Source organism: Vicia villosa, linkage group LG5 (genome assembly GCF_029867415.1).
Source record: "Vicia villosa cultivar HV-30 ecotype Madison, WI linkage group LG5, Vvil1.0, whole genome shotgun sequence".
Lineage (NCBI taxonomy): Eukaryota > Viridiplantae > Streptophyta > Magnoliopsida > Fabales > Fabaceae > Vicia > Vicia villosa.
The window spans coordinates 8,027,432-8,055,230 of record NC_081184.1 but is presented as its reverse complement, the minus strand read 5'-3'; the positions used below and the strand labels follow the sequence as shown (position 1 = coordinate 8,055,230).

The window sequence follows — 27,799 nt, the reverse complement described above, 5'->3', positions numbered from 1 at the left end:
GAGAACTGGAATTCGTGTAAGGAGCCCAAGGTTATGATCCAGTTATTTAATTTCAAATCCATGATTCAGTCTTCAGATTCCAACAATTTATTTCCATTACTTATGCTAATTCAGACTTAATTCCAATTAAACATCGATTAACAATTAATCTAATTCCTAATTAAAAACTGTAGAAGAGGGATTAGGTTAGATACGAGTGAACCTTCACATTGCAATTCAGCTTCTTCCTCTTCTCTCAAAACGGCGACGGCGGTAGGACCTCGGCGAAGACCTTCGTTCCACCGTGAACCACCAAACTCCATCGTCTCAGTCTGCTTCAATTATCTATCGACCTAAATCTTCTCTCATCTCCGATTTCCTCTCACCGTGAACTTGCTTCACCTTCTGCTCAAGATTCCAAACGAAACTCTTCGTTCTTCCGCGTTTTGATGTTGTTGATGAGGAATCGTTATGCTGCGAATGATTAGCGTATTGAATCGAATAGGCGTTGTTATGTCAAACACAGAGTAAGGAAGAGCGAAGAGGATTGTCATTATCGGAACAGGTTCTCATTGTTGAAGGTGTTGCTAATTGAAGGATTATTGATGATGATCTGCGATGAAGGTGGAGTGCGATTGCGATTCCGAGAAGACTCGCTGAATGATGTTGTTGTTGTGTTTCGGAGCGGAGTGATGGTGATTGCGTTGCAGAATTATTGATGAACAGTGTTGAAGATCGATGAAGATTCTTGTGAAGATATATTCTGAAGAAGCTTGAGAATTGATGATTATTCGGTTACAGGTTCGTTCTCGGTTTCTTCTTTTTCTATTCTTGCTGCGTTTTTGTTGTGATTGAAGGTGAGGTTTCCTTTATGAATTTTCAGAGTGCAGGTTTATGAATCTCCAGAGATCGAAGGTTGAATGGAGGTTGGGGATGAAAGTTCAGAGATGGTGAAGAAGGTTGAAGATGAAGATCGAATGTGATGAGATGCGAAGAAGATGGAGAAGTTTGTTACACGGTTGGAGGTGAGTATCAATTTCTGTTACGTTTTTTTCGGTTTCTCCATTTCTGTTATGAAGTGAATTGAAGGAGATGGGTCTGTGATTTCCAGAAGATTGAAAGTGTGGAGGAGATTGAAGACTGAAGAGGCTCAAGGTTCTTGGAGAGAGTTTTTGATCGTGATTCTTTTTTTTTGCTGAAAAACTCCCTTCCACCATTTCTCATGTGAATCTGTTATGAGTTTCTTGCTCTCCTCATTTGCTGGAGTTATGAACCCGTTTTTATTCGGTTTATTTGTTCTACTTTGCTGCAGAATTGAACCAGCTTCTAGATGGTACGGTTCCGTGGAAATTTTTGGTTCAGCTCGGATTCTCTGGTGCTTAAACCGTGATGTAGTTTTGATGGGAAATTGGCATAGCATGGTTTCGTTAATTATCGACCCCCACGGGTTTTGGTTCTGCGCAAGATTGGCTTTATTTTTTAGTCACTGTGTTTGAATATTTTTTGTAATAATAATGGACTGTATTGAAACTTTGTAATGGGCTGAACCTTGTAATTTGAATATGGACTTTGGTATATAATTGGACATTTGAGTATTGTAATGAATGAATTGATGAATATGGTTGAATGATCTTGAATCTTGAAACTTTAATGCTAAAATCCATATGAATGAATCCTTCAACTTGAATCAACTCTTTGACCAATCAAGCACTTAAACTTTGGATCCGATCAAATAATGTTGAATTTAAATCGAATTTATGGAATCAAACTTCAAACCCCTATCATCTTATTCTTCGAATGCAACCTTAACTTCAATTGCTAAGCCAAGTCAACACATATTGCAAGCCGAAAGCAAAATACAAGAATAAGCATGCCTTGAACAAAAATGAACCCACAAGCCTAACTTTCACGCCATGACATGCACTGTACTTCAATTCGACATAACAATAATGCTTTGAGGAATTCTTGAGGAAGATAAGAAATGAAGCACATAAGAACAACTCAGCATGAAATCCAATGAATCTCAGTTGAATTAGCGATTGCGGCCACCACATATAAGAAACTCTTTATTATTTTCTTCAATTTTTGAATGACGAAATAAACGTCTTTTAACTTATGACACAGAGAAAGAGGGCAAATTTTGGGGTGCAACAAAGCCCTTCCAAGGAACATATACGAGAATATCAGATCCAATATGGGTATGATAGACATCTACCACCCATATTGAGAGGGAGTGTGGAATAATCAATATAGAATTAAATGATTATGTTTGTACAGCTCATTAAGGATTAGGATTAAAGTAATTAATTAACTATTATTTCTTGTTCTTTTCTATAATTAGAATTAGCATTCGTGGGAAATTAATTCCCCTGATTCTTAGGTCATATCAAACATAAGGAAATATAAAATATTTCTATACATGTCTTCATTTGAATTTATCATCCTCTAATTTTTATTTATGACATTTTCGTCTCAGTCATGTTTATGCATCTATATTAAAATAATTATTACCCTATACTAGAGCTTTAGGAATATTGAAAACGGGTGATATTTCTAAATGTTTGGGATGGGGTTGCAAAATTGTTATATTTTATGACTTTCTTTTTTCTGAAAGTGTTTATGTTTCCATATGCATATTTTGACTTAGTTCATTATGATATGTGGAGTCCGTCGCATGTTTTTACTAAAGGTGAAACTAGATATTATGTCTCTACTATTGATGATTATACTTATTATTGTTGAGTTTATCTGAAGCAAAATTATGTTGTGTTTTTTTTTTTTTTTACATTTATCATATGTCTCGTGCTACAATTAAAAACTAATATATAATGTTGTTACAAAGTGTTTTCATTGTGAGATATTTGGAGAATATACTTCTAATAAATTATTTGAGTTACTTGCTTATGATGATACTATTCACCAAGCTTCTTGTGGTGACACTCCACATAGAAATGGTGTTGAAGAAATAAAACATCATCATATTGTTGAAACAAATTGTTCCCTTTTATTGGTTGTTTTACTTCCATTGGTGTTTTGAGGAGAAGTAATTCTTACACTCGTTCATGATATAAATTGAACTCTATGTTTTATCATCTCAGGTTTAACTTCCTTTGAAAATTTGTATGGTTATACTTCCGATAAATCTTCTTTGAAGGTCTTTGGTTCTACTTGGTTTGTCTACAAGTAAAATATAATAATTTGTTTCCTCACTCTATAATTTATGTTTTTCTTAGAGAAGGAGATTAGCAAAAGGGTTATCGATGCTATGAATATTCATGATTCTTATTTTTTGAAGGTTATTGGTTATACTTGTTTTGTTCTTCGTCCACAAGTAGAACATAATAAATTGTCTCATTGTTCTATAATTTTTTATTTTTCTTGGTTATGGAAATATTCAAAAGAGTTATTTTGTTATGATTGTTGAGGAAAAATATTTTTTTTTGATGTTTTGAAGGTAACAAACTCTTGTGTAAATATAAGTAAAATAAGGCTTAATAGCCTTTTTGGTTCCGTTTATAAATTTTAGGGTTGATTTTGGTCCCTTAGCTTAAAAAAAGATCCATATTGGTCCCTTAACTCTTCCAGATGTACCATGTTAATCCTTTTCGTCAAATTAGTGACATAAAAACTCATAAATTTGTCGCTAAAATCGTCTCTAATTAGACGAAGGGACTAACATGGTACGTTTTGAAAAGTTAAGAGACCAATATGAACATTTTTTTAAAGAACAAAAATAAGCCTCGAGGTTAACACACATGATCTAAAAGGATAATAAACCTTTAAATTAATGATCGTATTTGTTATTTAATGTGTGCTTTTGAGTGGAAATAAATAAAGCAGATAAATATAAAGTTTATCATCAATAAGATGAGAGAAACAATTATTCTTAAGTTTATTATTAATCCAATTATCGCGGCCAGAAAAGTACAGAGTTGCCACCATATTTTATTCATTCCTAAGGAATAGGGGAAATAATGATAAAACCCTAAAGGAAAAGGATAAGACATTCATTGTAATCGAAAAAGGGTATGGGAATTGGTTAAGTGAGAGGAAGGTGTTAGACACCCCTCACTTCCCTTGTACTCAAGGAGAACCTTCTCTAGCCTAAGGTAAGGTGTGTTTGTTTAAGGAAATGTTTGCCTAATTATTTCTTGCTTATATTTATTTACACAGGGAAAAGTATTTACAAGAGTTAAAATTGGAAAAATCACTTAGTGGATTCGCCTTGGTTTCGCAATCGTGTGCCTACGTATCTCCACAAAGGGATGGAGAAGTTAGAGTCTCCGTAGTTCGTATGTGTTAGGTTGGTTAATTTTATGGAACGATGTAAGGTCGCATTCGAGCGATAAACATATGGTTGCTCACGCAATGAAGGCTTAAGCTTGTTTCTTGTTCGCATTTAATGGACCAAATTGTTCATTTTTTAAAATGATCTTTGATTTGAAGTAAGTCAGATAAAAAAAATACATAACCTAAATTTGATGGGTTAGTTGTCTTATAATGAGTAAGTAGATGTTTTTTCTTTTAATCTTTTTAATTTTTTATTACTTGAAAATTAAAATCTAACTAAAAATAATATGTTTGAATATTTACAAGAAAAAGAATTTTTTAATATTTTATGAATATTAAATTTAATAAACTAAAAAAATATATATTTCGTGTTTTTTTGAATAATGACCAAGTGGAAATAAATTATAAAAAAACTCAAGCAATAATAGTAATCAATTAATTAAATTTAATAAAATATTTAATTAAAATTAGATGAATAGGCTATATGAAAGACGCAATAAAGAATTGAGGAAGTAGGATTAAGAAATCCACACATTGGCCCAAGGTCCATCCATAAACAAAACCTTAAAATTTCAAGAGAGAGGAAGAAAAAAAAGGTGGGAGGAAAAGACTAAAGGGGTGCCGCCCCCTGTTTGTATCAGCATCAAATATTTTTTCAAAATTGAAGATCAGCCACATATATCTCAACATGTGGCGGAACTTTTGATTCTAATCAGAAGAAGGTTATCCACATAGCCCATAAATCAGCGGCCGTCTTCAGTGCATGGTTGCTGAACTCAAGTTTTCCTTCTTTATCAAAGGATGTCGAGCGATACTCGATCTTCACAATTTTGTGATTGTCGATATATGGTAGAAGGTCCTACAATGTGTATTGTAGATCTTTAAGAGGGGTGTACTCGATGATCTTAAATTCTCTTGATGGTGTATTGTTGGTAAAGTGAATATTTTCAACATGTCAAATGATATTCATTCTAGTCTTTGGTGTTTTGGTATGAAACAATATGCCAATTAGTGAGCTTATTTATAGTAGTTTGAGGCTAAATTGGACCTCACGAATCCTATCTTGTGACAGAAAACGTTTAAAAAATATAACTCCGGAACCACCCATTATTCCTTTATTCCGGAGATGTATTCCAGGAATCTTCCCTGGCATAGCAAACAGAAACAGAACAGGCAGAAACTTGTATTGAATGCGGATTTTTTTGACAAACTACAAAATGTATATATAGACACCATAACACATTAATAAAATGCCACTTACAATAAAATGATAAACTACTTAAATGAACCAAAATCATTGTCGCTGGTCAAATCTATAGGTGGTATCCCCTTTGACTTTTCTTTATTTTTTATTTTTCAATCTTGCTCAATTTGGTGTACTCTTACATCCTTTCAATAAATTGGTCCGACTAAGTCTCAGATTTGATTGCATAATAAGCAGCCCACTCTGGTGATGTAAGTGGTATATGACATCCTTGTTTCAAATACACTTGAACAAAATGTCGCGTATTTAAAACCCACCTAACACAGATGATATGATCACTGAGATTTGATGGTGGAACAGTGCGTAGTAGGAAAAAAGTTTATGAGAAACTATATCTTGTAAGATCAATACATACTCTCTCATACGTACTTGCTATTAGATAACCCATCTCAATGAAGCGTATCCATTTATTCTCTGGTGCATGTCCACTAATGCAAGGTACAAGAGAGTGATAAATTTCTTCAACTTTCTCTTTATTCCCGAACACCCGTACGTGTATAATTCTTTATTGCTCCTCAACTCTTGGATAAGAGTATGGCGGACAAGTGTGTGATCCTCTTCCTCTTTACCGAGTAAAGCAGAAACAACAAAAAAACCATAGTTATCGTCACCCTTGACATTGACGATCCGTTCAATGTCATTGTGCACAAAAAGCGGCATCTCCTCAATGAATGATTTTTCTGGAGATGCATCTCCAGAATAATCTGACATGCAAATGTGACAGGTTTCCAATTTCCCGCACAATTTTACCAGAGTTACACTACAAGAAATACTTGAATTTGCCCGGGGAAAAACTCCTATCAAAAAAATAATGTTGATTGGGGTAAAGCCCCTCGCAACGTTCAAATCTGAAAAAACAAAACAAAAAAAAATATAGCTTGGGGTTAGGGGTGGCAAAACGGGCCGCCCGCCCCGCCCGCCGCCCGCCCCGCCTTTTGCCCGCCAAAAAACGAGCGGGGCGGGCATGCCCTCAAAGTAAAATGGGCATCAAAATCATGCCCGCCCCGCCAAGATAGCGGGTTGGCGGGCGGCGGGCTTACCCGCCTATTTTTATTTATATTTTTTTAATAGATTAATATGCTTTTTTTACATTTTAATTAAATTTTTCACTTATTTTTTAAAACAATTTTTTACAAAAATAATTTTTTAACAAATTTACTCTAAAAAATATTACATATATTGATAAATAAATGTATAAAATAAACTATCAAGAATTGAAATTACTAGAATTAACTAAAAAATAAGTGAGTTTTGGAGAAGGAGCGGGTTTTGGCGAGCGGCGGGCTTTGGCGGGGCGGGTATGGCGGGCGGCGGGTTTTCGCGGGGCGGACTTTGGCGAGCGGCGAGCCTAAAATCCCAACCCAACCCGCCAATTTTTGGCGGGTGCGCGGGCGGCCCGGCGGGCCCCGGCCCGTTTTGCCACCCCTACTTGGGGTCACCCCTCGCAAAGAAGAAAGAGGGAAAATTTAAATTTTGAAAAAACCATTTCCGAGGGGCAGCCCCTGGCAATAGAAAATGGCACCGAAGTGTCAAATCGTTGTCAGTTTTAAGCCAGGATTTTTGTGAAGGGGCACCCCTCCCAATAATTCACTATGACATTAGCGCCAGCTTTCCAGCTTCTGTACCCAGGATAGCGTGCTTTATAGTTTAATTAAATTATAAATTATTAAACTATATTTTAATTTTTATCTCTTCTTCAATATTCATCTAAAACTCTTTTCTCCAATTAAATCATAAACAATCCAAAGCATTACAACACATCTCTAAAAAAAGGGCAGAAGAAAAAACTATCTTTTATGTGAAGATGGTGGCCTGCGGAAGCAGAGGGTGGTTTCCGTGTGCATCGGTTTCGTCGATACGCGTTGATTCCGAATGGGTTGCTTTGTGGGCGTCAGAATAGATCTGAGAACGGTAATGAGTGGTCGCAGAGACGTTGTATTCGTGGAGGTCTCTAGGCAAGGGCGGTGTGTGCCGCGACACTAAGCTGCGATTCCGGCAGCGAGAACGAGTGGGTCTCCAATCTGAAACAACAACAACAACAAATTCCTTTCTTTTGTTACAAATTTTTCCTGTTTCAATTCAATTTCTTGTGAAATTTGTGTTGACAATGTGATATTGAAAGGGTTTTTAGTGGTGTTACAGACTTGTGTTTCTTTGAAGGTATGTGAGTTATTGAAGGTAATTTCATCCAACCCTTTGCAAGTTGTTTCCTCTTGATTTGTTATTGAGTTTACCAAATGAATGTTTACGAAAGTGTATGAATTTTGGTTTGGATTATTTTTGTGCAATGAAAATATGTATAGTGAGAGCAAGAGATTAATTTGTGTAACGTGAGATTTACATTAAATTATATTTAGTTTTTTTAATTTAGATTTAGATTTACATTAAATTATATTTATTATATTTTTTAATTTAGATTTAGATTTATATAAAATTATATTTATTATATTTTTTTAATTCAAATTTAATTTTGCCAGGGGCATAACTCCTAGCAAATTGAAAACTATTGATTTTGCAAGGGACTTATCCCCAAGCAAAATATCTGACACATCCTAACCTACTACCCAGAGCCTACGTCTGCATGTTGCAGACTTGAAATAAGGGACAACGTTTAGCGAGGGGGTAGACCCCTGGTAAATTGGCGATGTTCAAAGCTCCTCGAAAAATGATTTGCGACCCCCTGTTTTCCTAGGGGAGCGTTCCCCTCGCAAATTTTGTATTTGTGAGGGGTTTTTGCCACTAGTGAGGGGTTAAGCCCCTGGCAAATTGACTTTTTTCTTGTAGTGTTACATCTCCAAAATTATTCCTATTGATCCTGAAGCAATTTATTATATCACATTCCCGAAAATATGTCTCCGAAATATTTTTTTAATTTGACTCTAGAGTGACATCAAATTTACTCGCTTTTGTATGATGCAAAATGTGCGTCTGAAAATATATTTTTTTAAAAATTAATGAACAATTTTGATTTTTCAAAAGATTTTTTTACCTATATAGATGTAATAAGAAATCCTCTTAAAAGGACTATTTAGGACCTTAATAAAGCCCAATAATACTTCAAGAGGTTTGAAAATTTGAATTAAGAGAAGAAATGTCTTTATAAAAGCTTTGGGCTCGTTATCAACAAGAAAAGTATAAAATTAGTTTTTGAAGGATGACTCTTTTCATAATACTTTAAAATTTTCACAATTAAATTTCTAAAAATTTGCTAGTGGTTTCATCGAGTGCACTGAATCGTTTGAAGTAATAAAACGGTAGAATGTCGAGAATCCAACTCATGCTGTTCTTTTTTTTTTCTCACAAATACTGAAATCAAATATTATTGAAAATTAATTTATAAAAACAGTTAGAGGGCTTTAAAAAACTCTTTATTTAGAATACTATGCTTGTTATCTCAAGAGAGATACATAATCCAGATATTTGCCATTTTTATTCAAATAGTATATTCGGTCAACAAATACACATAAGCTCGATATTTGACATCGGCATACATTTATTCTTTTTATTTGTGTTTGAATATTCATGCACTCTTACATCGTTAATGTAATTTAGAGTGAACGATAAAATACATCTACGTAGATTGTGAATCACATCAGGTATTCAAAGGCCACCCTGGTAACTCCTACGCACAAAGACAACATAACAACATGTGGATCAAACAATACAATCTAATTTAATAAAACTTGATATTTAAGATCGACACTCTAATATGCGATACATGAGTTAGGTGCATAAAGCTCGATATTGTTAAGATTTCAAGTATCACATGGTTTAAAATTTGAGTTAGAAAAAGTCTTATATAGAGTGACATCTCTCATCGTTAGAGACTGAAGTCTATCATTGAAATTCTAGAAATTCAAGTATGAAAGTGCTAGACTAGGAATGAAAGAAATGTTGGATTAATAAGAGAAGTGGCTCATAGCTCCAATACTCACTACGCCAAATTTAAGTTTTAGCAGCACCCCTACTAAAGCGCTTCTAGTAAAAAGCGCTGTTATAGGTTGCACTAAAAACAAAATAAAAAACACGCTAAAAAAGCGCTCTTAAAGGGGGGGGGGGGTAATGAAAGCGCTTTTCAAAAGCGCTCTTATAGGGGGGGGGGGGGGGGGGTATGAAAGCGCTTTCTAAAAGCGCTCTTAAAGGGGGTGGGTATGACAGCGCTTTTTAGAAGCGCTCTTACAGAATGGGCTACGAAAGCGCTTTCTAAAGCGCTGCTATAGGGGTAGGATACGAAAGCGTTTTTCTCCTAAAAAGCGCTGGCATAGGGGGTCCTTCTAAAGCGCTTCTCAAAAGCGCCCTCGTAGGTGTTTTAAAATAGAACAAATTAAACTTGCCCCAATATTTCTCAGTATCTCTTCTCCTTCGCGACATAACACAGAATCCCTAAATCAATTTCTTCCCTAAATCAATTTCAATCCTCCGCCACGACCTCCGCCACGACCTCCGCCACGACCTGCCACGACCTTCAGCCGTCTCCGCCGCTTCAGTGCAGTGCCGTCTCCGCCGCTTCAGTGCCGTTCTCCGTTCTCCCTCCGCCTCTGGTTTGCTGCATCCCTTTAGGTAATTTCTATGTTGTCTCTTCTGCTTCTTATTCATATTGAATCATCTGGTTCATATCATTCTGTATTCTAGTGTTCTCTTCTGCTTCTTATTCATACTGCTTAGATTTTTGAATATGCTGAGAGAGGATTCTGTATTCTAGTGTTCTCTTCATACTTTTTATTCATACTGCTTAGGTTTTAATCATTTTCAATTAAGCTGAAACATTATAGTTATTTTTACTAGTGTCGATTGAGTGGTGAAGTTGAGATATCATGCCGAAATATGACAATCGGATCGGTTATGCCGAAACATGCATCTATGGTGAATGAACCGGACGCTTACTTACTAATTTTCTTGTTACACTTGATGATATTATAACATGTCCAGGTGCATTTAGGGAAGAGAAATAGTAATTGATAGGATTGCATTTTAATGACTCTTTTTTGAAAATTCCCGGATTATATTTGGTTTGGAAATTGGATTCTTGTTGAAATATATTCATAAAAGAGTGAAGATAATTTGAGTGATTGTAGGTTATGTTGTGTGTAAATACAACACGACACCGACAAATTAGTGAAGATATTTTGAGTGCTATCTTATTGATTATTAAGATTTAATAGTATCCTTTGAAATTAACGATAGAATAACATTCTTATTAATTCAAAGCATGCATGCATGGAAAAGATATGTTAATTCTCGTTACTTTCGTGATTTAGTGACTATTAAAAAATCACTTATTTGATAAAATAAAAAGCACTTATTTGAGTTAATAAATTTTGGTCAGTCATCTTCCTGTACGTGTTTAAGTTATTCCACCTAGTGGTATTTGATAATTAAACTTCTTATAAAATATTATTAACTGAACCGTGGCCATCCTTATCCTATCTATGCTTAGCCACTCTTACTTTTTGAAATTGAAAGTGAGATTTGTCTACTTCTATTATATTTTATGGTACTATTTATAGGGTTTTTTTAATGAGAATTGCACACTGTTTCATTATAGATAAGTCTCAGTTTGAGGCTTAGCAGTACTAGTATTATCTCTTTTTATTAATACTTGAAGACATTGAGACACAACAACCATATATTTTGAAGGCAGTTCATAAATGCTTTCACAAATGCAACCACTAACTAATGTTTTGTAGAACTAGAATCCTAATATATTCTTATTCCTCTGTAGAGGGTAGTTTTTGGTCTTAATAATGGTATTGAACAAATAGTTGAATATGCTACAGTTTGCATATACTTCCTTCACTTTTATGATATTTGTATTTAAGTGCATCGTGTGTGTGTGTGTTTAATTTTACAGTTACTTTGAAGTCTCTGGTTTCTACTTGTACAACGCCGATTCAAACCTACCATCTCCCACATCAAGTCTAATTCAGGTTACTATCCCTTTCTTCTTGCTTATAGTTTGTTATTTTTTGCTTATAGTTTATTGTTTATGGTTCTATTTAATATCAATTTAGTGTCTCTCAACCAATTTTTTGGTTTGTGGACTTATATTACCTTGAAATAAGGTAATGTCTTCTTTAAGAAATCGGGTATTCTGATTAGGTATTCTATTATGATGATAGCTATTTATTATCTTGACAGAATTCCTTAGTACCTGATAGAGAAACCAAGAAGCATTTGTTTAGCTTAATTAAGACATGGATAAGACATGGATGAATTCAAACTGATTGTTGAAACAGTACGAGAAAGGGGTATGGGAATTCGTTAAGTTTGCGGTTAAGCACTCCGAAGACCCGCTTCGAATGCCGTGTCCTTGCTTGGGTTGCTGTTATGGGGGTAAGGTTGACGGGAAACAGTTGGGATCCCATTTACTACGGTTTGGAATTGATAGAAGTTATACATGTTGGACAATGCATGGTGAGAAAAGTAACGGGAATGCTGAGTCGAGGTGTAATAGGAAGTATGCTTCAAACGACGATTGCACAGACACATACGATTGCGATCGAGTCGAAGAGATTGCAGAAGCGCTTGAAGAAGATCTTGCGGATTGTCCCAAAATGTTTGAGAGGTTGGTAAGCGATGCAGAGAAACCGTTGTATGATGGTTGTTCAAAATTCACAAGATTGTCTGCGGTGTTAAAGTTGTACAACTTAAAGGCGGACAATGGATGGTCGGATAAAAGTTTCACAGAGTTATTAGCCCTTATGAAAGATATGCTACCAGAGGATAATGTTCTTCCCAATCGAACGTATGAAGCCAAAAAGATGTTGTCCTCTATTGGCATGAGCTATGATAAGATACATGCATGTCCAAACGATTGCGTTTTGTTTCGAAACGAGTATGCAGCGTTGAATGAGTGTCCTAAATGTGGTGCCCCTCGATATAAGAAAAAGTTGTCTCCTGCTAAAGTCTTATGGTATTTTCCTATAATTCCGAGATTTAGACGCATGTATCGTAGTGAGACCGATTCAAGACACTTGACTTGGCATGCAGATGAAAGAATTATTGATGGAAAGTTGCGACATCCGGCAGACTCACCACAATGGATGAAAGTTGATACTGATTATCCTGAATTTGGAAAAGAAGCAAGAAACCTTCGTTTGTCATTGTCTACTGATGGAATGAACCCGCATGGTATTCAAAGTATCTCGCATAGCACATGGCCTGTGATTCTTATGATCTATAACCTACCTCCGTGGCTATGTATGAAGCGTAAGTACATGATGTTATCAATGCTAATTTCTGGGCCTAAACAACCAGGGAATGACATAGACGTATACTTGGCACCGTTAATCGAAGATTTAAAGTTTTTGTGGGACAACGGTGTGGAGGTTTACGATGGGTATAGGAAGGAAAGTTTCAACTTGAGGGCGATGTTGTTTGGAACAATTAATGATTTTCCAGCATACGGAAATCTATCCGGGTACAGCAATAAAGGTCAAAAGGTGTGTCCCGTTTGTGAAGATGAAACCGATACGACACGATTGGATCTTTGTCAGAAGAATGTCTTTCTCGGCCATCGCAGATTCTTAAATTCTAATCATCACTACCGTGGGTGGAGAAAAGCATTCAACGGAAAGGCCGAACATGGTACAGCCCCGCCTTTTTTGTCAGGTGATCAAATTTTTGAAAAGGTGAAAGATGTGAGCACTCAGTTTGGCAAGCCTTTTGCACATTCACTTGTCAAGGGTGGGTGGAAGAAGAAGTCCATTTTTTTTGAACTTCCATATTGGAAGTCGTTGTACGTAAGACATTTCCTGGATGTTATGCATATTGAAAAAAATGTATTTGACAGCGTTATAGGTACGTTACTCAATATACCAGGAAAGTCTAAGGATGGCGTTAACATAAGGAATGACATGGTAAACATGGGGATGAGAACTGAATTGAGACCCGTGACGAGGAGTCCGTTGCATCACTAAAAGAGGTACATTTAAAGTGTTAACAATTAATCTGAATCTAAATCTGCATGATTTTATATTTTACCTAACTTATATGATTTTTAGGCATCCGCTCGGGAGTCACAACAAGTGACGCAGCAAGTTCGTACCGTACCACCCACTGGTCCTCCGAAGCCAGCGGGAAAAAAAGGCGGTGCTTTTGTGCCTCGGTACCGGTCGACGCTCGCAACAATGGTTGATATGTCCGATATGAAGGATGGTGCTTTACGTGAAATCGTTATGGATGAGAGTGTCTTCGGTATTGAATTCAAGTCACTTATTACAATTGATGACTTGGAGGAGATTTTTAAGCATGATCAACTAGGCGTCACTAACATGCACTCATAAATCCGGTAATATTCACTCATCCGATATATTATTTAATTAGTCCCACAATATAATTTATTTACACATTTCAATGAAAATAATCTAATGTTTATTATGTTTTTATTTAAGGTTGTTGTATGACAGAGTGTTGCGCGGGACTCCGTTGTCTAACAGATTCCATTTCGTGTCTTCCGCCCACTGCAGCGGAATGGCAATTGCTTCGGAACGGGAATCAGTTAGACAGCGATTAGTCGATAGATTCATGTCCACCGGCAATACAGAATGTCTGCATCTTTGGGCGTATAATACCCGACCAGTAGGGTTAGTTTCTCATTCTTTGTTCATCTAATCTCTGTTTCTTTTGTGTATAGCAAAATTTTCATATAACCTATTGTTTTTATTTATAGAGCACACTGGTTGCTGCTTGCTATATACCCTATAAGGGAAGTCGTGTATTATCTGAATTCGATAAATGGTGAATGGACCAATTATCCGGCCATGAAGGACATCGTTGATTTGTAAGTGGGATCGTTCTAAATATATATTCGTGTATATTTATATATATATTTACTTATTTGTGGGATTGATCTAAACATATGCTTTTATATATTTGTTAATTAGATCAATACAAGTGTTCCGAAGTCAACGGGACGCACAGGTATCCCGAACTAAATCTAACAACATTACTTGGATCCAAGTGCAGGTACATTATTTTTCACAATGTTGCTTATAATATATTTATGCTACTTGATAAAACAATGCACAACTATAGAATCTTATTTGTTTTTCTATGTAGTGTCCGCAACAGCGAAACAGTTACGATTGCGGATACTTTGTATTGAGGTTTATGAAAGAAATCCTTCAGGCAAATCAATTAGAGATTCCGCTCACGGTATGAATTTATAACTTAAGATAATTTCATATAATTTATTACATTTAACTAAATGTATCATTCATATTATGTTTTTGTTTTGTAGTACCTTGACGAATTCCGTGCTGCTGCGTACCCGAAGCTTAAGTTGGAAGAAATCAAAGAAGAGTTGTGTCAATTTTATATTAAGCGCTTTTTCATGTAGGATTTGTGTCGATTTGAACTATAATATTATTGATGTTGTAATGATGTATATATAAAATTTTGGATATTATAATGGTATTATATTAGTATATATATATTGTCTTACTGATGGCTGAAATAATATCGTCGAAAATAAATTACAGGTCGAAAATATTACAGGTTGAAAACATATTACAGGTCGACTGGGAGGATTAAATTACAGGTTGCACATTAAAATACCTCATTTAGCAACGAAAGCGCTTTTGAAAAGCGCTCTTAAAGGCCCACCTACTAAAGCGCTTCTTTGTAAAAGCGCTGCCAAAGATTAATAAAAAAGCAAAAAAAATAAAAAAAAAGCAACATACTAAAGCGCTTTTGTAAAAGCGCTCTTATAGGGGGGGCTATAAGAGCGCTTTTCTGGAAAAAGCGCTCTTAAAGCCCACCCTATAAGAGCGCTTTTCCAAAAGGGCTTTAATATGTTGCGTTTTTTTTTATTTTTTACTCTCACAGGGGGGCCTATAACAGCGCTTTTCTGGAAAAAGCGCACTTAAAGGGGGGTCTACCAGAGCGCTTTTTCCTGAAAAGCGCTCTTAAAGGGGGGCCTACAAGAGCGCTTTTTCCAGAAAAGCGCTCTTATAGGGGGGGCCTACCAGAGCGCTTTTAGAAGCGCTTTTGTTAGCTACGCCAGCGCCAGCTTTCACAGCGCTTTTAAGCGCTTTTAAAGGCTATAAAAAGCGCTTTTAAAGCCCTTCCTCGTTGTAGTGACTTCAAGATTTTTGATGGATATGTGGTCGAACCTCGCTACCCAGACTCTCCAACAAGTGGTATCAAAGTCTGATAGGTTCGGCGGGAGAGTGAAAGTGGATTCTAGTGTAGATCAAGAATCAAGATTAGGATGTGTAACTTACACTTGTGAGAGAGATTGTTGGGTTTCAAATATGAAAGTGCTAAAGTCTCACATCGTCTAGGAATAAAGAAAATGCTGGGTTTATAAGAGAAATGACACATACTCTCATTTTCTTAAAATTTTGGGTGGATATCTGACGTCAAAGTCTCTGAGATCTCTAACATTTAGCTCATTGATACTTTCGGAATAAACTCATATATTTATGCTAAATGTAAATGTTTAATTTTAAATTGTAACCTATTAATGGATTGAAGAGTTTGTTTAAATTATTAAATGTTTAATTACCGATATATTAAAATTAAATAATTTTAAAAATGAGTAATCACATAGAATAATAATTTAAATTATTAAGGTCAAACAAGAAGTAATCACATATGATAATCTAAGTGAGACTCATTCTTAACCATCTTTTAATTATTAATTTTACAAATTTTATCTTTCGTCATTAAACTTCTCAAACAAATCTACAAAACTTTCACAATTCATATTATTTCAATCATTTCGTTTGATACTAAGTGATACTCACCAAAATATTAGTTGTAACGATTTAGTACATTTGTTAGATCCCTATTATTTACAAAATATGATACACATAAGACATAAGGATGATATCCAACATCGACACAATAATGCTTTACTAATTAAATATCGATGTCAAAATTGGAACCCTAATAATGCTTTACTAATTAAATATCGATGTCAAAATTGGAACCCTAATGTCTTATCGTTAGCGGTACACATGAAGCTTGATATCGTTGGGTTAATTTATAACAACTAAAGACATATATTTAGAGGATTTCTTATCCCACCCTTTGGAGTTCTTATGTACCAAGTACGCTTCCAAAAATACATTCGGTTTTCGGAGATGTATTTCTGGAAAGATTTTTTTACTTAGAGGATTTATGTTAAACTTTAAAATCTTTTAGACTCTTACATATTAGATTTTTTTTTCATGTTATTCAAACTTCAAAATCTTTTAGACTCTTTTATGTTTTAAAGGATTAGAAACTTATGTAATGGTATGAACCTAAAAGAATCAACTCAATCATATTGTGGATTGTGTATCATCATGCATTTAATCTTCAAAATCTTTTTTTCTTTTCCTTCTCTTTATTAATATCTCAACATGCATTTAATCTATTATCATGAATAAAATAATCTAACTAATTCATTTGAGATTTAGAAATTACTAATAAATTCAAATAGGCAACTTTAATAATGCTAAAATATTAATAAGCATTAACATAATAATATCACTGATAATAGTCAAACAAGACTAGAACATAAATCCATTTTCTTTTTCACTTCTTTTCTAAGTTCCTTCTATTTTCAAACTAAACAAAAATAGTATAAAACTATAGTTTCAAGTTTTAGATCATTGTTTACTTAAACTTAAGTCAAAAGTAGGTGATAAGTTTGATTATGTTTAACTTAGAAAACACATCACTAACAAAATCCATACATGCATGATGATAAAAACTTCTCACCATCCAGTTTCTAAGAACCTTAAAAAAAGGAGAAAACAAAAACCAAGAAACTGAATCTAAATGGCAATTAAGGTACACCAAATAGTAGTTCTAGGGAAGAAGTTAGGAATCAGAATCACTTTTCATTCTCTTGTAGCAATTTTAACAGCTATTTTAGTTGTCACTGCCATATATTTTACTCAAGAAGGAAGAGAATGGTCTCATGAAAAGACTATCTTAGATGAATCTTTATCGAAATGTGACATGTTTTCGGGTAAATGGGTTTTTGATAATGAATCTTATCCTCTCTATAAAGAACAAGAGTGCAAGTTCATGTCAGATCAATTGGCTTGTGAGAAATTTGGAAGGAAGGATCTTAGTTACCAGAATTGGAGGTGGAAGCCTCATCATTGTGACCTACCAAGGTGATTTTATTTTGTTCCCGTCGTGTTGTTGAATTAATAAGTCGTATCAATGTTGATCAGATGACTCGTATTTTAAAATGTACATAGTAGTCATCTGGACAAATTGTTCGGTTCAACCAGTTGAACTAGAAATTGATTAGTTTGCCAATTGGTTTGATCTTGAATGTATCGTATTTTGGTTGAACTTGATCGGACTAGGTTGATTTAACCGATTTTATTTGTTTATCGATTTCCTTTTTATGTTAATAAGGTTCAATGCAACAATATTGCTTGAAAAGCTAAGGAACAAGAGGCTTGTGTTTGTTGGAGATTCACTCAATAGAGGCCAATGGGTTTCAATGGTTTGTCTTGTTGAATCTTCAATTCCTTCATCTCTCAAATCCATGCAAACCATTGCCAATGGTTCACTCACAATTTTCAAGGCCAAAGTAAGTAAGAAACTTCATCAACTAAAAGTTTCATTTTTTTTCAACAAAATGTTTTATGACTAAGTTTTTTGAATTGGCAAATTTAATGAAAGGAATACAATGCAACAATCGAGTTCTATTGGGCGCCATTACTCGTGGAATCAAATTCAGATGATCCGGTGAATCATAGGGTTCCGGATAGAATTGTGAGAGTTCAAGCCATTGAGAAACATGCTAAGTATTGGACTGATGTTGATGTTTTAGTCTTCAACACTTACCTTTGGTGGAGAAGACATGCAATGAATGTTTTGTAAGTAAAACAACTAAACAACACATCGCTTTCTTTCATTAATTTGCATATATCAATTGAAAATTGTTCAAAACACGGATAACGATCGATGCTTCTTCTAGAAGTTAAAACGTGCGGTTTTATTCATTCTGATATCGTAACATGATCAGTGGCGCTTTAATAAAAAAAATGAGTTTTAATATATCCGTATTTGTTTTCTCTTATTTTTGTCAAATTGACATTAATCGGGTTCGTGTATGAGACATTACTATAAAAAGAATCGTAAATTTCTAATTTTAAAAGCTAACACAAGTCGTCGTTAGAGTTTCAAACAATTTTTAAGTACTACTTCACGATGAACAACTTTAATAGAATATTATCCCCAAATATTGACGGATTGATACATTCCTACTAAACACTCTCTAGCAACTTGATTTTAATAGTGACATTTTAACAACAATTGCAGGTGGGGATCATTTGGTGACCCTAATGGAGTATACAAAAAGGTAAGAATGGTTAGAGTATACGAGATGGCGTTAAGAACTTGGTCAGATTGGTTGGAAGTTCATATTAATCGAAACAAGACTCAATTGTTTTTCGTTTCTATGTCACCAACTCATCAAAGGTACGTATAACTAACTCAATACATAACACTTAAGCCGTGCGTGATCCAAAAGTCACGCTGGTTTTATCTTTAGTTCGATTTTTAAAACATTGATTCAAATACTCCAGAGTTATCGTGTTATTGTGCATTAAGACTATATTGATACCGCTAATTGTAGGGCTAATGAATGGGGAGGAACTAAGGGTGAAAATTGTTACAAAGAAAGAGATCAAATTATAGAAGAAGGATATAGTGGAAATGGTTCGGTTCCGAAAATGATGCAAGTGGTGGAAAATGTTCTACAAGATTTGAAAACAAGAGGTTTGAAAGTTGAAATGCTTAACATCACACAGCTTTCTGAGTATAGAAAAGAAGGTCATCCATCTATCTATAGGAAACAATGGGAGCCTCTAACAGAAGAGGAGATATCAAATCCAAAAACTTATGCAGATTGCATACATTGGTGCCTCCCTGGTGTGCCGGACACATGGAATGAGCTTCTCTATGCTTATGTTTTTAGCAGATGACACTAAATTCGGTATTGCAAAATTTTGCGTAAAAGTATAGACCGTCTGATCTCGATTCAACGAGTGTTAATGTGCTAACTGTGTGAAGTGTAAAGAACAATTAAAATTTCAATTTGTGTTTTTGTTTGGTTATCTTGTTTTCACTTAATGGTGAAGTGTAAAGAATATTGTAATCTCTAATCCTAAAAGAAATCATAAACGTGCTAGTGTTTTTACAGTTTCTGTTTTGTTATGCATTTGTTTATCTTGCTAAACAAAAAATTATACCATGTTTTAAAATTGAATAACTTCCTAAACAAGGAAACTTCTGATGCAAGATCATCATGGAAGCCTAAAGACTAATGGCATAAAACCACCATGTCAAATAACATCAGATGCATTATTATATATACCACTTGGTCCAAGTGTGTTTTTACTTTCCACTCCCTTTAATCTTTCTCTTCTTTTTATGTTTTATTTCATCCTTTGTTTTATTTAGTTTCTTTTTCTTTCTTTTTGGTAAGGTTTGATCTTTCATTTTGTATTTAACTTTTTTTATTAATATTTAAAGACATAAGATAAGTGTGTTTTGAAGATGTCAACATAATTAGAATCATAGAATGTCTAAATTGCACTTTGAGAACTTGATACTCTTAATTTATCTATAATTAAAAAAGTGGTGGTTTTTTTATTTATTTCTAGATTATTTACAAAGAAGAAGCCGACGTGGTATTGTTGTGTATCCCTCTTCATTTTAATCTTTTTCTTTTATTTTTGTTGTTTAATCTCGGTGTAATTATCAAAACTAAAATAATTGTTTTAAAGGATAAATTTTTTATCAATTGACTTTGAATTTTGAACAACACAGTTCACGATCTCTTGTATTTGAAGTCATTTGGCCAACAATTTTGTCACCCCTACTTAACCCTAAAGGTTGGCAAACCAAATATATAATCTAGTTTTATTCCTGTATTTAAGTATATCGTCAGTTTATAAGTCATTCACTTCTCAAAAACACGCTCATCTATTGGGGAGTGTGGACTGCATCAGAAGTATCAGTGGACTAAATGTTAAAGATTCAAGAGACATTGACACTACATAACCATCCAAAAAATCCTGACGTAATGGGTGTATATAGTTTTTTCTCTTATATATCCAGCATTTCCCGCATTTCTTGGCGATGTGAGACTCAACCACTCATAATGAGACCTCTAATTTACACTTATGTCTCAACAATCTCCCCCAAAATGTGAGTTAATCCACTTATATGTTCCCCTCGAGTGGAAAATCTTCCATCCACATTCACTTGTATTGTCGTTGACACCCTTACCAGGTCACATACACTTCAACAAGACACGCTGCCTGACCACCACCATGTCAAAAAGACTTTTGATACAAGGAACGAGTCTCATACTCCAGTCATCGTCTCTGATACAATTGATAGGTCATGAGGAGGAGCAGCCATATTGGGTCGAGCAACACATAAGTGAGAGAGACACCACATATTCATCAAAAACTTAAGGCATTGGATACATGGATCCTTTCACTAATGAAATGCTTAAGCTCCATTTCTAAGCAATGTGAGACTTCCAACTCACACGTGTATCTCAACATCCCGCTCTACCACCGAGTCTAACTACACTCGAATATCCTTACTCTAATATCACTTGTTAGGGAGTTTGAGGAGCGTCTGAAGTGTCAATTGGTTAAATGTTGTTAAATGTTCAGAATCTAAGAGATTTTGACACCACATATCCATTAAACATTTCCTTAATTTGTTAGATCTTGTGTTGGGGGTCTGCTGCAAAACATGGATAAGAAGAAAATGAAAATGGTATGATGAAAGTTGTACAAAATAAATTCCAAAGCGTGTGTTTACATTAAGCTTTAGGTTCGATTCGCCCCCACCAATTTATCTAAGTTGCATGCTAATGGGTTAACCGACGAATCCCCTTCAAGATACTTTGGAAACCTTAACATGAATCGTACATTCACATTAAAAATATCAATAGACTAAATGTTCAAGATTCAAAAGACCTTGACACGACATATCTACTCAAAATCTTAAGACAATGAATGTTTGAGTAGTTTCTCTTATGTTTCCTTCACTTACACATGAATTTAACACCCTTCAATCATAATACATATAAAAGACTATAATGATGTTAACATTAAATAAATTAAATCAATGGAGATGGAGTTGCATTATTGCTACCGTGAATTGATTTGTTAAGTTTTTTTTTTGAAATAGTTCTACTATAGATTTGACATTCTCATTGATTTTGAAAAAGATCATTAGCAAGTACTAAGAATCCATGATGTCAATTGTCAAAGTCAAGATGCATTCTTAAACTCCATCTATCAAAAACACATCCCATGTTAGAGTTTTTGTTCTTTCAACCACTACCAATCCCCACAAAACCCACACCCATTAATCCTCATAACTCACAAATTACACATGAAACAATCTCAAATGGTGAAACTGAAAACCAAAGTCTAAATCGGTCAAACTCCATTCTCTACCATAACTACATCACTGAACATCCTTCAAAAACTTCAATTTTCTAATTCAAAGTTTCTCATCAAATCAAAGAACCATACTCTATGCAAAATAAAAAAGACCCATTAACCCTTTAACACAAACTATGCAGAAGATGAAATGGAACAAAAAGAAAGTTCATGTTTTTCCTTTTCTTGTGATTTTGTTTCTAGTCTTCATAGCTTTCTCAACTCTCCATAATGGGAGCACCATTGGACAAATCCATGAAAACCCAAATCACATTCAACAAGAAGAAGCTTCTTTAGCTACCTATGTTAAACCTAATCTCTCTAATCACCTCAACAAATCTCAAGGTGAGTAATTTTTCAGTTCAAAACTTGCTTTGTGACTTAAAAATGAGAGCTTTATAGGTTTAACTTTGTGAATTGAGTTTGATTTGCTATGTGACTTTGATTTCTTGTGATTTGTTGAAATGGGTTTGTAGGATTTTTTTTCAGTTCTTAAACTTGCATTGTGACCTAAAAATGAGAACTTTATAGGTTAAGCTTTGTGAATTGAGTTTGATTTGATATGTGAATTTGTTTCTTTTGTGATTTGTTGAAATGGGTTTGTAGGATTTTCAGTTCTTAAACTTGAATTGTGACTTAAAAATGAGAACTTTGTAGGTAAAACTTTGTGAATTTACTTTGATTTGCTATGTGACTTTGTTTTTTTGTGATTTGTTGAAATGGGTTTGTAGGTTTTTTTTCAATTCATAAATTGTGACTTAAAAATGACAACTTTATAGGTTAAACTTTGTGATTTGAGTTTGATTTGTTATGTGACTTTGTTGAAATGGGTTTGTAGGATTATTTTTTCAGTTCATAAACTTGCATTATGACTAAAAATGAAAACTTTATAGGTTAATCATTGTGATTTGGCTTTGATTTGCTTTGTTAGATTCTTTTTTGGTGATTTGTTAAAATGGGTTTGATTTGAATTTTACTATTTTAGAGGTTCTGGATAGATTCAGTAGATGCAACTCTACTACAGAGTATACTGGTAGAAAAATTGCTAGGCATGGTGATTCGAAGAGTTCCATTCGCCGGAGAGTGAGTGATAAAAGTTGTGATGTTTTCTCTGGGCAATGGGTGTATGATAATGCTTCGTATCCATTGTACAAGGAGTCGGATTGTCCTTATATGTCTGATCAATTGGCTTGCAACAAGCATGGAAGAACTGATCTAGGGTATCAACATTGGAGATGGCAACCACATGATTGCAATTTGAAGAGGTGCTTTCTATTTCTATTTTTGTTTCCGGGTTACTTGTGAGCGTATTTATGTTGTGGTTTTGTTGGTGGCATGAGGACTTGTTTGGATTGAGTTATTTGAACGTTACACCGACATAAACACTTGCTAATTAAACTTGTTTGAGAGAGTTTATGGAAACCGTTTATTTTTGAAAACTATATCTTATATGAAAACAATTTGAATCTCTTTTATCTTTTGATATAGACATCACTTATTTGATAAGTGCTTTGCTATAAGAGTTCTTAATTAAGTTCTTTAACCAAAAATAAACTAAGTTGTAATGAAAGACCTAATAAGACTTTTAAGGCTATCAACTTATAATTAGTTTTTGAAGTTGATGCATAACGTAGATTAAGTTTTGTATAGTTCCAAGTAGAATATCACATGTTTTGTTGTTATGTTGTCTGTCACGTGCTATATCGGTGCTGCATTGAAATAGCATAGTGGTGCTCGGGTTCAACACGACACGTTTGGTGTGCAAGCCGCCGTCAACAATAGTTGTTGTTGCAGCCCCAAACCGCTATTGCGGGTGCTATTAGGATTTCGGGGATAAATTCCTCAAATACTTTTTCTTTTAAAATATTGTCTTTTTTAAAGGTATAAATTTCAATCCGAACCTTTTTAAGAGTAATGTTCTATTCATTGTGTTACAATCTTTTGCTCACAAACAATCATTATGTTCTTCTTCCTACTTTTAGTTCAGTTCTGTTATGTTCTTCTCTCTTAAAGTTTTATTGCTCTATACTTTAGATTCTTTAACTATTAAGTTTTATGAGAATTATAGTCTCATTAATTTTGTGTATTTTTCTGATTATGAGTATCTAGGCTTACTTTGTTTGTACACTTATTCTTAGTCTTTGCTTGCAATAACGACTATCCCGCTATCCACTATACAACTATAGCGTTTTAGGAGGTTGGTGCTACGCAACACTGGCCAAATGATCTTATTATGTATATGTATGCCTTTTTTCAGATGCATATAAATTAGATCATACATTAGACTCAGCACCATTGTTCTCATATTATTTTCTTTAAAAAATTATTACTGATTTATCCGAAAACATATAATGCTTTCTATCACCAAACAGGCCCTACATTTTTTGTGACAAATAAATTATCAGGCTTCACAGCTTCACGGATTTCTTGTATTAAACAGGTGGAATGTGAAAGAAATGTGGGAAAAATTGAGAGGTAAGAGGCTAATGTTTGTTGGAGATTCTCTTAATAGAGGGCAATGGATATCTATGGTATGCTTGTTACAGTCAGAAATTCCTGCCGATAAGAGATCAATGTCACCAAATGCTCATCTCACAATTTTCAGAGCCGAGGTATGAATTAGAATCCGTATCGGAATCTTCTGCATGATGTTTTTGAATGTAGTTCCCGATACTAAGTTCTCGCGTACATATTACGCCGATTTTCAGGAGTACAATGCAACTATAGAATTCCTCTGGGCTCCTCTTCTCGTTGAATCTAACTCCGACGATCCAGTAAATCACCGACTAGATGAACGGATAATTCGTCCAGATTCAGTTATGAGGCATGCGTCACTGTGGGAGCATGCTGATATACTTGTTTTCAACACATACTTGTGGTGGAGACAAGGACCAGTTAAGCTATTGTCCGTACCAGTTCATTGGTACTCAAGGGATTCATTCGTCATTCGTCAACTCTATTCTGTTAGTTGATATTTTGATTTGTACTTTTGCAGATGGACCGATGAAGAAAATGGAGCTTGCGAAAAGTTAGACGGACAAGAAGCAATGGAGTTGGCCATGGGATCATGGGCCGAATGGGTGTCTTCTAAAGTTGATCCGCTCAAGAAACGTGTATTCTTCGTGACCATGTCTCCGACACACCTCTGGTAAGATTCCTTTGTGTAAACGGAAGTTGATCATTCTAAACCGTTCAGCTGAACATTTTCTCATTCAGGAGCCGAGAGTGGAAGCCGGGAAATGAAGGAAACTGTTACGGCGAGAAAGAGCCTATTGACTTCGAGGGCTATTGGGGAAGTGGATCTGATTTACCTACCATGAGCAGTGTAGAGAAAATCCTTAGCAGTTTAAATTCAAAAGTTTCTGTTCTCAATGTTACTCAACTTTCGGAGTATCGAAAAGACGGGCATCCTTCAATTTTTCGTAAATTTTGGGAGCCTCTTCGTCCGGAACAGTTGTCAAATCCTTCGTCTTACTCTGATTGCATACATTGGTGCTTGCCAGGGGTACCGGATACGTGGAACGAGTTACTGTTCCACTTTTTATGAAATCCATTACACAATACAATTTTGTTCATTGACTATGATCATTATGAGTATGATAAAGGGGGAGAAGAGATCAAGAGAGTCTACTCAAAATAATTAAGGGAAATATGTGCTCATATGTGTTGTTAAAATGTAGCTTGATGTAGAAAATGGAAGGATAAGAAACCAATCTTTTTAATGTAAGTTATTCCACTTCTATGCCTCTTTGTATTAGAAGTTTTGAATCGAATGCTTGTGTAGTGCAGTGTTTGCTTCACAAAATCAAGGATACAGGTATTTTCACATGATCTTCTATGTGCTAGTAGTTTGGATCTTTTAAACATATGCACAAAGTAAGTTAGTTATAGCCTTGTGATTGTAGGTAAATACAATGACAGACAATCTTTTGTATCTCGATGGATCAAAGTTTGAAAGTCCTTTTGCTAAGACAAGTTTGTTATTTTGTTCCGTTTGCCACATTAATTTGATATAGTTTGAACCCTTTCGCTACCGGAGTTTCGTAATAACAATGACAACATCGACTTTTGAAGTCTTCTTATTGTACCATGTTGATTGCATCATGATATTAATATATTTAACATCGCTACTCATAATTAATAACTAATTCAACGTATTCTTATTATTTCTTACTAACCAAACAAATTTTTCTAGAATTAGTTCTATCTTTTATAATAAAAGATAAATCATGCAATAGCCATGTACAAAATACAAATAGTATGATAACTTGACAATCCAAAAAATCCCCTCAATCTCTCGTGATCCTTTTGAAGAGGCCTTTCTTGCCTCACTTTTGCAGTTAGGGCTTAAAAATTTCATTAACAATAGTTTGAAAATTTGATGGGGCATTAGATTACCCAAATGACATCCATAGATACTCGTCTTCATTCATTCTAAAGATTCATAACTTCAGAGGTCATGTGCAACACTTTACAGGAACACGTGATAGTTGTTCTTCCAAACATGCCCCGATGAAAATTATCAATCACAATATCAGTCAACCTTTAAAAGGATGAATTATGATAAGTTACACCACTAACACTTTCCTCCATGGATTATGTTAACACTTTCCTCCATGCATTATGTTACAAAAACAGAATTAGCGAGAGATTTGAGTTGACACACTGACATATGTGGATGGTGGTTCATCATTCCTTGATTGATGGGAGTTACGAGTACCCTGTTGAGAATAATGTAAGTGAGAGTGTGGATAATAGTCCCCCATTGAAAATGTATGTGGTGACTTGAGTATATATATATATATATATATATATATATATATATATATATATATATATATATATATATATATATATATATATATATATATATATATATATATATATATATATATATATATATATAAGTGGGAGAACTCACTCACCTATCACCTTAAGGTTTTAGGTGGAGAAGTGGTGTGTCTCCCACAAAGGTGTGTTGCTCGAATGGAATGTCTCGAAATTAACAATGCTCCCGAACTCGATCCTACCAATTCCCTCCCAACCTAAGTTGAAAATTCCAGTAGTGTATTTAAAAAGTTCGCATTTTACCCTATCCGATTTTTTAAAATTTTTACCGAATTGCATGAATTTTTACCTATTTTTGGGGAGATCTATGAAATTTGACTGGATTTTTAGAGAATCTAATAAGTTTTTACCGAATTTTTTGAATAATACTACTGGATTTTTTTAAAAGAGATGAGTTTGTCGGATTTTAAAAAATCTATGTGTTTTTATTGAATTTTTCAAATAATCTATGAGTTTTTATTGTATGTTTCAAAAAAATTCTATGAATTTTTATCAAAATTTTCAAAAGAAATATAAATCACCATATTTCTTAAAAACAACTAAGTTACTGGATTTTTTCGAAAAGAATTACAATAATGATAATTTTGTTTATTATCTTGCATGTTTAAAAATGAACTAAAATTTTTAAAAAAATCAATAATTTTTTCTACTCATCGGTTCTTATTAAAAAACCGATATAAATGCTTTAAAAACTTTTAAAATACACTACCAATTTTTTTAAATGATACCATATTTTTTTACTGACTTTACTTAATATCTCGTTCGAAATATTTTGATAAAAATTTATCAAAGATAACTTTGTTATTATATGTTAAATTTTGATGGTGACAGGATAAATTCTTCTCATCCATACAGATCATCACCAGAAAAGTATGAAACCTTCAACCACATCATACGATCCAAACTCATATCTAACCTTCCTTTATGTTTCAACATCCTCACAAAATTGTCACCGTCCTCTCAAACGATTATTGTTGTTCCGCATGAT

General features: G+C 34.3%; 3 protein-coding genes and 1 long non-coding RNA gene across 4 annotated transcripts; all 4 read left to right on the top strand.

Moving 5' to 3' along the window:
- The first annotated feature begins 111 nt into the window (after positions 1 to 111).
- On the top strand, positions 112 to 2,117 carry LOC131601259 (uncharacterized). Its single transcript, XR_009283604.1, has 3 exons — positions 112 to 780; positions 863 to 1,004; positions 1,091 to 2,117. It is a non-coding gene; the product is annotated as an uncharacterized LOC131601259 (long non-coding RNA).
- An 11,867-nt stretch (positions 2,118 to 13,984) lies between these two features.
- On the top strand, positions 13,985 to 14,682 carry LOC131606218 (uncharacterized). Its single transcript, XM_058878480.1, has 3 exons — positions 13,985 to 14,118; positions 14,205 to 14,315; positions 14,419 to 14,682. The coding sequence occupies exons 1-3, from the start codon at positions 14,006 to 14,008 to the stop codon at positions 14,528 to 14,530; spliced, it is 336 nt and encodes a 111-aa protein (XP_058734463.1). The 5' UTR covers positions 13,985 to 14,005; the 3' UTR covers positions 14,531 to 14,682.
- Positions 14,683 to 17,267: 2,585 nt separating this feature from the next.
- Positions 17,268 to 19,677, top strand: LOC131606217 (protein trichome birefringence-like 34). Its single transcript, XM_058878479.1, has 5 exons — positions 17,268 to 17,649; positions 17,900 to 18,077; positions 18,170 to 18,366; positions 18,812 to 18,970; positions 19,128 to 19,677. The coding sequence occupies exons 1-5, from the start codon at positions 17,306 to 17,308 to the stop codon at positions 19,474 to 19,476; spliced, it is 1,227 nt and encodes a 408-aa protein (XP_058734462.1). The 5' UTR covers positions 17,268 to 17,305; the 3' UTR covers positions 19,477 to 19,677.
- A 2,056-nt stretch (positions 19,678 to 21,733) lies between these two features.
- On the top strand, positions 21,734 to 25,789 carry LOC131601257 (protein trichome birefringence-like 35). The gene is made up of 6 exons (XM_058873031.1): positions 21,734 to 22,308; positions 22,949 to 23,228; positions 24,404 to 24,575; positions 24,672 to 24,868; positions 24,959 to 25,111; positions 25,180 to 25,789. Exons 1-6 carry the CDS (start codon positions 22,101 to 22,103, stop codon positions 25,508 to 25,510), a joined length of 1,341 nt encoding a protein of 446 aa, XP_058729014.1. The 5' UTR covers positions 21,734 to 22,100; the 3' UTR covers positions 25,511 to 25,789.
- The last annotated feature ends 2,010 nt before the right edge of the window (positions 25,790 to 27,799 follow it).